This window comes from Camarhynchus parvulus, chromosome 17 (assembly GCF_901933205.1).
Source record: "Camarhynchus parvulus chromosome 17, STF_HiC, whole genome shotgun sequence".
NCBI lineage: Eukaryota > Metazoa > Chordata > Aves > Passeriformes > Thraupidae > Camarhynchus > Camarhynchus parvulus.
Window position 1 is genome coordinate 2,492,433 of NC_044587.1, and position 14,672 is coordinate 2,507,104.

Here is a 14,672-nt window from a genome sequence, read left to right on the forward strand (position 1 = left end):
GGGTTTGTCTGTCCGTGTGTTCGTCTTCCTCTGGAATGAGAGCATCGGGAGGAGGAGGTGGATGCAGAGACACGGAGGATTCGCTCGGGCCGGGATGTGCCGTGTGTGCGCTCGGGGGTTTGAAGTTTTCAGGTAGCTCCGGTGTGAACTTTTTATTGTTAATATTGCTGGAGCTCAGGCTGCTCGGTGCGCTGTGTGTCACTGCACGGGGGGGGCGGAGGGTCCCCGAGCCCGACAGTGCTCGGGGGGACACGGGGTGTCTGTCTGTCTGTCCGTCTGTCACCCACGGGGGGATTGGCACGGAAAGGGAAGCGCTGTCCTGAGCAAAGACCGGGGAATTTTACAGCTCTGCTGCCTGTCCTGAGCCAAGACTGGGAGCATTTTACAGCTCTGCTGCCTCTGGAGCTCAGAGGACTGGGGACTCCAGCCCGGGGACAGGGACAGCCCCGCTCCAGAGCACAGGGACGCTTCTCCAGGCATTTCAGCTCCTGGTAAAACAGGCTGTGGATTCCAGCCAGGGATTTCCTTCCACTCCTCTCCTCCAGCCCCCGCTTGCCTCTCTGCAAACCTCCCCCTCAGAGCCTTTCTGCAGGTGAGGCTGGGAAGTTCAGTGCCTGGTGGTTTTGGGGTTTGAGGCTGTGGCTGTGCCAGAGGCGCAGCCCCCACAGTGAGTTCTGCAGGGCGAGGTGTGGGGTGGTGCAGGATAAAGAAAAGCTGCGTGCAGGGGGGCTGACAGACTGACAGACAGCCCTGCATGAGGTGCTCCTGGCACTGGTGGTCACCAGCAGCACCAGCCCTGCTCCTGCCTGGAGATTTTGAGGTCGGCTGCCTTGCAAAGAGCAGAGGTAAGGAGTGGTGACATGTGTGGCTCACAGGGGAGAGGCAGATAGGGCAGGGCATGTGGGCACAGAGGTGTGGGAATGGAGAACTGCCAGGGCAGGTAAGCGCCTGCTTCGCAAGGGCACGGATCTCCAAGGACTGTCCACAGGGGAGAACTTGGTCCTGGGGACTGCTTGCTGGCTCTGTTACTGTGGGACAGGGTCAGGTCACTTCATCTCCAGGCTGTGTCCTTGCTGAGATGAGGTGGAATTGTGGTGGACACGTTTGAATGCCGAGGCAGCACGCTCTGAGGGGTGACAGTGACAACTGCTGAACCTGCCACGCTCCTCGCTCATCCCTGACCTGGGCACTCACCAGGCGCCTTCAGGCAGCAGCTCCTGAGCTGGATCTGCTGTACCAGACCCACCAGGGTCCACCCACCCCTGGGATCTGCAAATCCCCACCAGCTGTCCCTGGGAGGGCTGGACAAAGCCGGAGCGAGCAGCCCTCGAACCTGAGAGCTCCGTCGTGCACTGGGTCAGGGCTGCAAGAAGCTGAGCCCGGAGGAGAGGAGGGGAACCAAAGGCAGGTCAGTGCCCTGGGGACACCAGCTGTGAGGGAAGCTGGTCTGACAGACAAGGTTTGGCCCTTTGGGTGGCCCTTGGGTGTCTGTGGTTTGGTTTGGTGGGCGAAGCTCCCTTCAAAGGGGGTGTCCCACCCATGTTTGGGTGACCATGGAATCGCTGAGGGATGTGCCATGACTTGGCCAGCACAGAAATACTTTTGTGATCCTTGGGGACCTCTGGGGCACTGTCCCAGAGCAGATCTGACAGGCTTTGGTGGGGCTGAGCAGCGCTGTGGGAAGAGCTGCATCCCAAGCTGCTGTGGGGGCAGCAGGAAGCTGGGGGAGAAGCCACCACCAGTGTTGAGTTGAGGGATCTCTGGCAGCAGATGTTGGTGTGGTGGGGACACAGCTGGAGCTGGCTGGGGGTCTGGGTGGCTCAGATGCCACAGAGAGATTGGGACAGGGTGCTGATCGCAGGATGGGGCTCGGCAGTGGGAATGTGTTCTCTGCAGGGTCCAAGGTGGGAGCCCTGCAGGGCATTTGTGGGCTGTGCCTTCAGGTGTAGGGAGCTGGGAGGTGGTTTAGTTCTTGCAGAGAGGCTTTTTGCCTTTGTTTAATGGCTTTCCTGAATCCCAGAGAAGATGGCCAAGGGGAGTGAGGCTCGGGAGTCAGCTCTGACTTTGTTTTGCCTCGCCTGGGATTGCTCCAGCCTTGGCTTCACCTGCACACCTGGAGTGGTCAGACTGAGGGATTTCCACAGGAGATGCTGCTCCATGTTCTCCTGCACCTCTGGGGCAGAGCTGGGCAGCCCAGGACCCTCTCATCCCAAAACTGTGACAGGTGTTATGGGGTGTGAGTTTATCAGAGAGGAAAATGGGTGGATTTGTGCTTCTCCACGGGGTGTAATGACCTTGGCTTGGGGCTCCTGAGGAGCTGGTGGTCCCAGCCCGCAGGGAGAGGGGACAGTGGCAGAGCAGGCTCCTGTCACACTCTGCAGCTGCTTTTTGCTGCCTTTCCAACACCTCGGCTGTGGTTTTAGACATCCTGAATCCACCCAGGCAGGTTAAACAGCCCGTTCTTCCAGCAAGGGAATGTGTGCAAAAGCCTGGATGCTTTCCAGTGACCTGTGTGAGGAGAGGGAGTCCTGCTCCCCTCAACCCTCAGAAAATGTGAACAAAGCTCTGACCCCCACGAGTGGGACCCCAACCTGCCTGGGATGGTGCCATCCCTGTCCTGCCCGAGGTCAGGGAGCAGGAGCAGAGGCTCCGCACTTGTCCTTGTCCCTGTGTGGGCAGAGGCGGGAGTGTCTCTGTGCCCGTGCCAAGGACAAGTGTGTTTGCAGCCAGATCTGCCCTGGGGTGATCTCTGCAGTGCCAGCAGCCCCCGGGTCCCTCTGCCCTGTTGGTTTTACTCCTTGTGACAGTGTCTGGCTGCCACAGGAAGGTGACAGTCGGCAGAATTTGGGAGTTGCAGCGCTGGAGGCAGAGGATGAGGGATGAGGCCAGACAGGGACACCGGCCATGAGGTGAGAAGTCTTGGGGCTGGACACTGAGGCTGGTGCCCAGGAGCATTTGGGGATGTGGCTGTGTGTCTGTGCTGTGGCAGGGCATTGCTCAGCCCCACGAGGGGATGCCCTGGCTCTCGGGAAGCCTCCTGACCCTGGCTGTGCCAAGCCCCGGGCTCGAAGCAGATGGAGAGCCCCAGGGTGGAATCACAGCTCCATCTGCCCTCCCAGCTCCTGCCTCGGGGCTGGAGCAGCCTGACAGGGAAGGAGCTCAGAGCTCCCTGCCTTGTCACATTTGGGCATTTTAATTAGAGAGGTTCAGGCCTGGGGCAGGGTTTGGCTGGCGGGAGCCTGGTGCCCTGGGGCTGCCCATGGGCTGGCACAGCCCTGTCCAGCCTACCATGGCCCACGGGCACTGACCTCCTGCCCCTCGGGTGCACTGGGAGGTACCAGGCACACAGCCAGCCCTGCCCCACACCTCCATGCTCTGGCTGCTCTCCCTACTCATTCAGAGCATCCTTTGCTCTGCCAGGTGCATTGGGAGCAGATCCCCAGACTGCAGGGTGTCTGCAGGAGGTGCTGTGGGGGGATCTGTGGAGGGGAGCTCTGAGCTGGGGGCTCTGGCATGCACTGCCAGGCTGCTCCTGCAAGCTGGAGCTTCCCCCTGGATCAGGGCTGCTCTGCTTTACTCCATGCAGTCGTGGAACAGCGGGAGGGAGGCTCGGTGTGAATGAACTGGTTTCCTCCTCTACCCTGAAATTTGGGTCACACAACCCAGCACAGCAGAGCTGTGAGAGATGGAAGTTCACCCTCAGTTCAAGCCCAAGCCAGCTTTGATTTCTGAGGTGCAACTGTTGGTGGTTCAGAGGGTCCACTGGGGCTGTGGCTCCATTAGTGGATCAGCACGTGGCAGGCAGGAGGTGAGAGGGGTTTTTCCTCTCCCTGATCAGCTCCCACATTGCCAATGTTCCTCTCTGGCCTGCTGCTAATTTTGACGCTGCCCTAAATAGAAGCTGAGTGCATCTCATCTGCTTCGCTTAGCATACAGGAAAATTGTTTTCCTTCATCTACCCAATCCAACTTGTGGCTTTAACCCTGTCAGCACAAGTCTCTCCCCACTGCAGAGCTCCCCTGAAGGGCTTTGCCTGCCCCTGCCATGGGGAAGAGCTCTGGTGGGAGCAGCATTGTTTGTGGTGGGATTGGGAGGGCTCCCAGGCTGCCCAGAGTGCCCACCAGCAGAGCTGGGAGAGGGACTTTGCTTCACCAGCAGCCCAGGGAATCCCTTGCTCTGATGGAAAGCCTGGCTGTGCCCTCTCCATCTCTCTGGTGGAATGTGCAGCCCCTCAGGAGGGACACAGTGCCCATTCTCTGCTTGGCCTCTGGCTAGAAAAAAGCTCAGATAGACCCAGTTCTAAGAGGTTTTGGTTGTTTTCTGTTGTGGCTTTTTTCCCAGCAACTGGTGGGACCAGCTTGGTGTGTAGGGAATATCCCCAAGCTTCCTAGATGCCCCTCTTATCACTGGCTAATTTTATTTCCCATTCCAAGCAACTCCTTGGAAGGATCTGTGGTTCCTGCTGCTCTGTCTGCTCCAGATCAGGACACACAGCCCCTCTCCCTGCTGGAAGTGGCTTGGGAAGGCTGCCTCCAATGTGAGCCTCCTGCAGCACAACTTAAATATATCCCTGTCTAGTGCTAGGTGCTCATTTGGGGCTCTTGTGCAAGAGCTGTTGTCCTGAAAATCTGTAATTTTGTGGCATTTTCAGCTGGGTGACTGCTACAAGTGCTGTGCTGAGGAAACAGGCACCGAGGGAAGCGTTGGGGTGTGAGGGGCAGTGGCCTGGAAAGGTTGGATTTAGCTGGTAGAAAAAGCAAACCCTGAGCTTGGGCTGAGCCCTGGGCACAGGGCAGCACTTCAGCCAGGGTGGCTGCACGGCTCCCCTCATCCTGCTCTGAGCCCAGCCCTGTCCAGCCCAGGAGCTCCCCTTGCAGCAGTGCCAGGGTAAATTCTGTCTCCTTTTCCCTCTTTCCCATTCAGCCTCCAGGTTCCTGTGGCTGCTCTGCAGTGACAGCGGCTGCACGAGGCTCATCCGTGTGCGGCTTTGAGCTGTGGCAGTGTCTGGAGCCTCTGGGATCAGAGGGACCAAGGAGCAGAGACCCCAGCAGGCTCCAGACCGTGGGGCTTGGCATGCCCAGGGCACAGCCGGGAGCACAGCTATTCCTGAGACTGAGGGATTTGTTCAGGGTGCTCTGACTCTGACTCTCCTCTCTCTTCCCAGAAAATCAACCGGACCCCTTCGGACGAGGAATGCTTCTTTGACCTGTTGAGCAAGTTCCAGAGCAACCGGATGGATGATCAGCGCTGCCCGCTGGAGGAGTGCCCAGCCGAGGCTGCGGAGGGAGCAGCCACGCGGGTCCCTGCCCTGGGAGAGCGGCTGTGTGAGCACCCGAGCGTTCCCAAATCCCTGCTCCTGTGGGAGTGACGCTGCTCCCGGGCCGTGCCCAGCTGTTGTGGTTTGCCGTGCATCCCGTGATGTTTTCACTCAGCTCTCTGAACTTTAGCAGTTCCTTGGCAATCTCCGTCATTATTTAAGGAAGGAAAAAACATTCTTATGTAAATGGTTGCCGAGGGAAAGGCTGGAGAATGTGAGCTAAGGTTTGGGGAGTGAGAGAAATGCAGAATGCACTTGGATTTTTTTCAGTGTGGGTCTTTAGGTCTTGGATTCTGAACAAGGAGGTTGGCACGGGACTTGTGCCACTTCCAGTATCTCCAGGAGGAAGATGATGATGGTCATTGCTGAGGGAGCTTTGTGAGAACCTGGGGTCTGGGACATGCAGGGGCTGGGTCAGGCTTTCTCAGGCAAGTTAAAATATTGCCAGTTTTTGTAATACCGTTGCCATGGAGGAAAAACTTCTGGATTTTGTACTGTTCTTGGATACAGTGGTGATAGGTGCTGTGTGAGGACAGAGGAGCCAGGAGGATGGATAAACAGTGGGAGCTGCTCAGGCAAACAGCTCAGCCCTAGGAAGGACAGGGATAAATTGAGGAAGGCGCCTGACAAACAGGGCAGGAAAGGCAGGGCTGTGTTTGCACTTGGGTTTCGTGGCTTTTTCGGTGTTCAGGGCCTTTGCTTAACCCAAGCTGGGGAGAAGCTTTAAAATGCACGATCACCCTCACATGTTTAATCACCAGCACAGAGGGCTCAAACCAGTTATTTAACCTGATGGATTTGTTCATCATCAGTTTCCAAATGAATATGAAGTGCAAATAGGAGAGGAGCCCCCTGACACTGCTCCCAGAGCTGCAGCACAAGCAGCGTGTGCCAGGGCAGGGGCTGAAGCAGAGGTCAGGCTGTGGTAGGAAGGCAGGTTAGCTCTGAGGTGAGAGGGTATTTATTTATTGTCTAAAAATAAGGTGGAAATGAGCATTGTTTTGTCAAGAGATGCATTTCTGACACACAAGTGCATTTGGCTGTAACAGCTGTGTAATTTAGGAGATGGGGTTGAAAATGTGGAGCTTTATAAAGAATGCACGAGCGGCCCCACATTCTGTTCGGCTCTTTTGGACTCTGAGCCTTTTGGACGTGTTATTTTTGAGAATTCTTTGTGAGCTGAAGGAGAGGAAACTGATCCCTGCGTCAGCACTGAGATTTTCTTGTGTTTCTGCAGCTCCATGAACTGGGACTCTAAGGACTTGTGTTGGGAGGCTCAGAGCTCTGCTCCAGTGCTTTGTGTTCAGGGAAAGTAACCCCACTTGGGCTGGATTTCTGAGTTTTTTCTGAGTTTTCCCTTGCTGGTTTGTTGTTTGGGAGCCTGTCCCTACCCAGCAGCTGCAGGAGCCGACAGGCTCTTTCCAGGGAGCACAGCCCAGAGGTGTTTCCAAAGGGTCAGTGGTGGATAGATGAATGTACTGGGACCCCCAGCACCAGCAGAGCCCAGGCTCTGCTCCGTGGGATGAGAAGCAGCAGAGCCCAGGAGTGTTTTGCTGGTGCTGATGCAGGTCCTGCAGCCCGTGACAGCCAGACTCACCTCGGCAATGCCTCTCCTTGGGCAAACAGCTCAGATTTCTGGGGGGTCTGGGAAGGTGCTGCCAGATGAGAGGCTCAGCCAGGCCTGGGCTTTGCTGATGGCTTGTCTGCAATTATTCCCAGCTGTTGGGACTGTGTGAGTGCCTGTCAGCTTGGGGGCACTGCATCTCCTGGGCTGAGGTGGCACATTTGGTGGCCTCCATGAGCTGGCCAAGCACAGGCAGGGAGCCCTGCAGGGGACCCAGCTGTGCAAGGTGGGTGTGTGAGGTTCTGCTTTATCAAGGCACCTGATTCTCCTGCCGCTGCCTGCTGGGTTTGTGTGGGTTGGAGAGGAGTTTGGGGAGGGAGTTTGGGCTCTGGAGCTCAGGCAGGGCAGGCAGAGCGGTGACCCTGCCCTGTGCTCCTCTCCCCCAGCACAGTCCACCCTGATGGCATCTCCACAGACAGAGGAGTTCTTTGACCTCATTGCCAGCTCGCAGAGCAGGCGCCTGGATGACCAACGTGCCAACGTGGGCAACCTGCCCGGCCTGCGGATAACCCACAACAACCTGGGCCACCTGCGCGTGGAGGGGGACGCCCAGGAGCCCGGCGACGAGTTCTTCAACATGCTCATGAAGTGTCAGGTACGGGCACAGGGCTGGGGAGCTCTGACACCTCTGCTCCAGCCCCTTCCTCCCCGCCCTGTGCTAATGCTGAGCCCCTATGTCCCCTGCAGTCCTCCAGGATCGATGACCAGCGCTGTGCCCCCCCAGACTCCATCCCCCGTGGCCCCACCATGCCTGATGAAGACTTTTTCAGCCTCATCCAGCGTGTGCAGGCCAAACGCATGGACGAGCAGCGTGTGGATTTGGCCTCAGCCCAGGAGGAGGCCGAGGAGGAGCAGCAGAGGCCTGGTTCCAGCTAAGAAATGGGCTTTGGTCTGGGGGGGTTATTTCAGCTTTGTTTTGTTTTTTAAAAAGGAAGAACAGAGTAGGTGGTTTGAAGCCTGAGTGCTCCTGTGCTCCCAGTGTTGCACCTCCATCATGTTCCTATGGGAGAGCCCAATGGATGGGGGACAGTTTTTAAATAAGGGGTTTTTTTTAGGACACTCGGCCACTGTAACTCTGGGCACAGCACCTGGAAGACTTTAGCAGCCCCTTGCTGATCACCTAAAACCCCAGGAACTTGGAGGAGCCCACACGGGGTAGCTAACTCCATTCTTGATTTCTTTTACTTCCACAACACTTTTATTTAAACAGGGAAAGGGAAGAACACCTTTTCCATTTTGAAATCCTCCTGTCTTCCCCGACACAAATGGCTCTGGATCCTTCTCTGGAGCATCTTGTTCAGCTTTGTTCCTTCTACAGGAGAAAGAAAGCCCAAGTCCTTTAAACCTTATCCACCCCAGCTGCATTGTGATCCCACACACCTGAGTGTATTTTAGGTCTGCTGAGGACTCTCTGGAGAGCCCTGGACATTCTCTGCTTCCAGCTGCAGCCCTGCAGGACCTCCTGAGCAGGGGAAAAGCCTCGCTGACCCTAAGCTTTAGTGGGATTTGTTACCTCTGGAGCCCTCTGCAGCCCCATGGAGGGGAAGGAGGAAAAAGGTCTCTGCCCAAGTGTTCAGCCCACAGCAATCAGGGACAGTTCCTGGTACCACTGAGCCGATGTGAGGGTGTCCAAGACACAACCTGTGTGTGACAGGGCCCTGCTTCAACAGCCAGCAAAGCTTTCTGCCCATGGCTCATCCCTCCTTTTTTCTGTGTCCAACAGCAGCTCAGGCCAGTGGCCCTTCCCTCCTCTTGTTTCTCCCCAAACCAGCACTGAGCTGCTCCCAGTGAGGCCCTCTGGTTCTGTCCACCTGTCTCCAGCCCCTGGAGCCTCAGGAGAGCCCCAGCCTGGAAGGCTGGCTGGGAACTCACATTTACTGTCACTTGTCCCTTTTGGACCAGCTGGAAAAGCTGGAGGAGGGGAGCAGGGACCTGACTTGAGGAGGTGCAGTATTTTTCCCTTGCTTGACCAGAGACTATGCTGGACTTCAGCAGCTCCAGCGTTGTGCCGAAGCAGCACCGCTCCTGCAGAGACTTTGGATTGGAAATGCATCTGATGGAAACATTCCCAGCCAGCAGGGAGGTATTTTTAGACCAGTGATGCTGCTCATGGGGCATTTACCCTGCCTGCACTGACCATGTGGAGTGGTGGCTGCATTTACCTGCTACCTGGGAGCACTCAGCTGCTGCTGGGCCGAGGCTGGGCCTCCTTCCTGGGGCTGGGCAGAGCTCTGGAGAGGGGAGAGGAGGAGCTGCCCACCCCTACCTACCCAGCCAGGCTGGCATTTGTAAAACAGAAAAACATTGATGATGATGACCTGACCAGCTGCAGGCTCAGGCCTGTGCAGCTCTCAGCCAGGTGGTGAACTGGAACCTGACCATTAAGCTTTCAGAGGTATTATTGAGGTATTATTTGCCATATACTTGAATGTATGAGCTTATTTATTTTTTACATGTGCATTTGCTAATGTCATTTTAATGGGGAATTTCCAACCCACAGGTACTTGTTTTTTTTTTTTTCTAAAAAATAATCTGCCAAATGGATTAATATATTAGAAATGAATACAGCTCAAGGGGAAGGGGTGGGGGGAATTGTGCTTAATAAATATTTGTGTCTAAGCTTCAGTGCAAATACTCATTTCCATTATTTCCTGGCTGACAGCAGGGCTAATCCTGGCCCTTTGGAACAGGGATGGGGGTGAATGGGGGGGTCTGTGGTAACAGACACCAGCACATGTGCTAAGGAAAGTGTTGTGCACCCACCTCCACATCACTTTGCTCTATGAGCACGTGGGGCTCATGGCAGCCAAGACCATCCCAGTTCTGCCTGCCTGCCAGCATGGATGTGGCTGTGGAGGGAAGGCACAAAGCCCTGAGAATTCCCTGCCCAGAAGTTTCCAGGACGACAGGGCAGACAGAGCAGCCCTGCATGGCTGAGAAAAGGCCACTGGAAAAGGCTGAGGAGAGGCTGAGCTGCTCCTTTCAGGCTCTGCCTGGTCTTGGTGCCGCCCCGGCGCCTGGCCCAAAGCTGGGTTGTTCCCCAGAGCCAGGGGACAAGGGCAGGGAGTGCTGGGCATGGCCCTGGAGTAGACACAAAGCAGCAGCACCAGCTCATTCCAGCACAGCAGGCATGAGCAGGCTGTTGGACTGGGCTGGAAGGCAGCCTGGGAGCAACAGTTTGGACCCTGAGCCCTGTGAGGATAAAGCCAAGTCACAGCTGGGCTTCCCGTGCGTGGCTCACTCGTGCTGGCCTCTGCCAGCCCTGATCAAAGATTAATAAAGAGCCACCAGCTTGTTCCCATCAGGTGTTCTCAGACCTCAGGGTGCCTGAGCACAGCAGAGCTGCGTGTGACCTGGGGCCAGAACTGTGCCCTCAGGTGTGCAGAGGCTCAGATTCCCAGGAGCAGGTGATCCCTGGGACAGAGTGATGGTGTCTCACCTCCTGTCTGTCCATCCTGAGCAGCACAGGCTCGTTCTGAGCTCCTGTGAGCAGAGGGCACTGGCTACCATTGAGTGTCCGGAGCAGCCTGCAGCGGTGGCTGCTGTGTGAATCCTCCTCTCTCCCACGCTGCCAGGCTCGTTCCCATGTCGGGAAGAGCTCTCTGATGCTGACATCCGCTGGAGAGCCGCGGGACTGCTGGCCCTGAGTGCTGCTGCTGCTGCAGCTGTGCAGTGTGAGCTGCTGGAGCAGGACTGTCCCCTGTGCAGGGCAGCTCCTCTTCATGAAGAACCCTAAAAATGCAGCAGAAACACGAGATCCTGCCCTCTTCTACCCAGCTGTACATAAGCACCAGAGGGACTCGCAGGACAGGGCTGATATCAGGCCTGGAGAAAGGCTCTCAGGAGAAAAGCTGCTTCTCCTCACTCCCTGCCTTTGGCTAGAGCAAGCCCATGTGCTTACCTGTGTCCCCTTTCCAGAGCAAACCCACTGCCCCATGACACAATATTTTTCAGAAAAAACAGCTTCAAAAGAGAGAAAAAAAATTGGGGTTTTTAGCTGCTATCTCTTAGCAGCAAATTGTTTTGTACTATGTGCAAATTCCCTCCTCTGATGTTGGCCTGAATGTTCAGAGCAGCAGCAAGAACTGCCACCCACCATGCTCAGAGCTGCAGAGGCAGCTCCAGGGCACAGGGACCTGTCTGTGTCCTGCCCCCAAAGAGCACCTGGTGACAGAGGGCACTGGCACAAGGAAACACTAAAATCTAGGAACAGCCAACACAGATTTTGCTACATTTTGCTACATTTTTTACTAAAACATAGCAAAAATTCGCACCACCTTCCTGGGACCTAGTAACAGGTAAGAAAGGTAAGGAAAACAGTATAAAAAAGCCAGATTGTAAATGAGTTGTTTCCAAGGCAACACTGATCCTGCAACAGCTGCTCTGTTCCACCCCATCAAAGGCATCAGCACCATGGAAGCAGAATGCTGATTTTCAGATTAAAGGTAATAAAACAAACACTTTTCCAGCAGTGCTAATAGGTGCCAGCAGCCCAGCTCAGGGGGAGAACACAGCAGTGCTCTGAATGCAAATTCCTGTTTGTCAATCCTGGGTCACTCCAGCAGCTGGCTGTGTCAGGGAGAGCTGCATCTCACCAGGATCTGGCTGATGAAGTTCCAGCCCCTGTTTCATCACTCTGCACTGACACACCCACAGGAACATGACAACTTTCCTGGTGCTCTGACCCAACACCTATAATGCAACACAAATAAAATGGTTATGAACACTCCAGATGAAGGAAACTCATGAATGCCTGCAGTAATACCCTCACTGAATCCGTGGCTGATGAAGCACCACAAGCAGCTGGAGATGTCTGGCTGAGAGAACTGGGTTTGCTCAGCCCAAAACACAAAGGCTGAGAGAGGTTTTACTGCTTTTTGTGCCTCAGCGATGAGGGGGATCCATAGAGGTTGTGATTCAAGATCCTGAATATCTTCCTCTGACAAGCAGATTGAACTGGAATCCTCCAGAAGGCTCTTCCAAACTGAATTGTCCTTGATTGCAAGCTCAAAACCCTAAGAAAGCAGGTGGGAACTGTGCAGAGGGAACAAACCTTAACAAAGCACAGCATCATCATCTCAGTGCCTGATCCACCACTACCCCAGAGCTGCATGCTGACAAACTCCCACATCTGTCATTTATTTCTTTTTAAATTTCTAACTAATCTTAACCTACTGCAGTAGCACTAATAAGCCCCTCAATATCTGCCAAGACAACTTTCTGGGTCCTCTTCTTCTCTCCACCACGCTCCACCACTAGTAATTTTGCCTTCACACCCACACTCCCCCTCACCAACAAGGAGTGGTAAAACCCCCATGCTGGAGCTCGAGTGGGATCAAAATACAAAACTTTCAGCCCTGACATGAGTGACACAGAAAAAAAACTCTGGAAGAGGTCAAAAGAACAGATAAAAGCAGCACTTGACTGCATTAAGAGCAGGTGATCTGACCCTCCTGCAGGGTTATTTTGGCTTTAGAATTCTGGGACCCATCTCCTCAGGTGGTACCAACTGCCCCTTCTCCTCAGTAGCCACAGCTGAGCATCCCTAAAACCTCCAGCTCCAGCTGCACCTCGCTAGGTCAAACGCACATAGAGAATTTCTGAGCAGGGAACAAAGCCAGGCAAGGGACATTGGTGGGGCACTGAAAATTGCCTGAAAGTCAGCAAAACAAGTACCAGGAAAGATACCAACACATCTCTAAAGACATCAGCTTGATCAAAGGCAAAACTACACAAGGCAAAGACACACAAGAGAGAAAACCCAACACCTGAGTTTATTTTACGAACAGTTGAAATCAGGGAATGAAGGTGAAGAGTCCAAGCAGAATGTCCCAAATCCCACATGGCAGGTCTGTCCAAGAGGCCACAATGTCACTTGTCACATGTGTCCCACAGGCCACAATCCCTCCTGTCAGGTGTGTCCCTTGCTGCCAGGATCTGGGGGGGCTTCCCCGTCGTCCCCCTGTGCCAGCTGCCCCTGGGGCCCGGGCTCTGCAGGGCTCTCCAGCAGCAGCTCCAGCGCCTCCTCCCCAGCCACACGTCTCACCTGCTCCCCTCTGGCTGCCAGGATCTCCTCGATATTCCTGCACAGGGATTTGAGAACCAGCAGTGAACCACAAAGCAAAGGCACACTGCGCTCTGCCCTCAGCACTGACACCATGCAGTGAATCACATCACCAGGAAAACCACCCAAAATTAACCACAGAAAACCACCCAAACCTTCTGGGACTACTCTCATCCACTAGGATCAATGATTTAGCAATTACAGAAGCTTTTAAAGTTATCTTGGGAATTTAGAAATCACTGGAATTCCACAGACCAATCTACACACTTGAAACATCCAAGGAGAGCCAGCAGTGAAGTGATAAAGCCTGAGGGGAACAGCAAATCACCCGCTGGGACCACTAAGGATCCCTGTGAAGTTTCTACTTCAGCTTCACACCAATTTACTTGAATCCTAGACAGCAACAGTCAAATTATAATGACTGAAAACAGAGTCTGTGTGTTTCGATGAACTGGATGAAACTTTGTTTTTAGTATGAGCCACATTTGAAAAAAATCACTGAAACAAGGCATCATCTCAGGAAGCTGCAGGTGGGAGCAGGGTGTGAGGAGGATGCTGCCGGCACCCCTGGGAGCAGGGTGTGAGGAGGATGCTGCCGGCACCCCTGGGAGCAGGGTGTGAGGAGGATGCTGCTGGCACCCCTGGGAGCAGGGTGTGAGGAGGATGCTGCTGGCACCCCTGGGAGCAAGGTGGATGCTGCTGGCACACTCACCTCTTTCCCTGCAGGTCAGAGAACCAGCCCAGGTTGTCAGCGATGACGTGGTGGTTGCCGCAGCCAGGACAGGTCACGATCACCACCCCTCGGTGGTAGGCAGCCTTAGAGATGGATTTGGCTGAGCGGGTCTGGCACACCTGATAAACAAAGTGGGTTTTATGAGCACGGTAACTGCAGCTCCTGGGACTTTTAAGACAAAAATAGTTTTGACATGAAAAGAGTCTTCCCTCCCTCATCTCTAACTATCCCAAGTCAGCTCCATCATAGGATGTCGTGAGTTCAGCCCGGGACACAAAGGCTGAGAGAGGTTTCACTGCTTTCCGTGGCTCCCTAATGAGGAGGATCCATGGAGGCTGTGGGCTCTCCACCCTCAGAGACACTCACAAGACCCCGAACATCCTTCTCCAACACGGAGCTTGGACTTGAAACCTCCAGAGGTCTCTTCCACTCTGAATTAGTCTTTGCAAATTTAAAACTAAGAAAACAGCTACACCATGAACCCCAGCGACGGTGCCCTCAGAGCGCCCACGCCCACCTTGCAGGTGTACACCAGGCGATAGTGCTTGGCCGGCGGCGGCCCGGGGGCGGTGCAGAGCGGGCGGGCCGGGCCCCAGCGCTGTCCCTGGCCGGTGCAGAGCGGGCGGGCCGGGCCCCAGCGCTGTCCCTGGCCGGTGCAGGCCGGGCGGGCAGGCTCGCAGGGAAGCCCTGGGGCGGAGCGGGCCGGGCCCCTCAGGTCGGGCGGGGGGCGGTGGGGCCGCCATTGTGGCGGCTCCCGGAGCAGCGCCCTCAGCACGCGCTGCATGGCACTGCGCATGCGCCCTCAGCGCGCCCTGAGGCAGCGGCGGCCATGTTGGGTGCGGGCAGCCGCCATGGCGGTGTGGGGCAATGCCCTTCATTAACCCGTAATTAACCAGCTCAGCTCGGCCCTGTGTCACACGCAGGCATTTAAACC

The 14,672-nt window shown here is 55.4% G+C and overlaps 2 protein-coding genes across 7 annotated transcripts in view; one reads left to right on the forward strand and one right to left on the reverse strand.

Annotated features, from left to right (window-relative positions):
• GPSM1 (G protein signaling modulator 1) overlaps positions 1-9,573 on the forward strand; it is a 65,546-nt gene extending 55,973 nt beyond the window's left edge. For all 6 annotated transcript variants that reach the window (XM_030961645.1, XM_030961646.1, XM_030961647.1 and 3 more), the window contains 3 exons: positions 5,165-5,324; positions 7,328-7,536; positions 7,629-9,573. In XM_030961645.1, coding sequence (XP_030817505.1) covers positions 5,165-5,324; positions 7,328-7,536; positions 7,629-7,817 — 558 coding nt within the window. In that variant the 3' untranslated portion in view covers positions 7,818-9,573. The remainder of the gene's footprint in view (positions 1-5,164; positions 5,325-7,327; positions 7,537-7,628) is intronic.
• A 3,121-nt stretch (positions 9,574-12,694) lies between these two features.
• DNLZ (DNL-type zinc finger) lies at positions 12,695-14,591 on the reverse strand. Its single transcript, XM_030961556.1, is given in 3 exon segments — positions 12,695-13,024; positions 13,718-13,857; positions 14,256-14,591. Coding segments are annotated over 3 exon segments (648 nt in total). The 3' UTR covers positions 12,695-12,852.
• Positions 14,592-14,672: the final 81 nt, after the last annotated feature.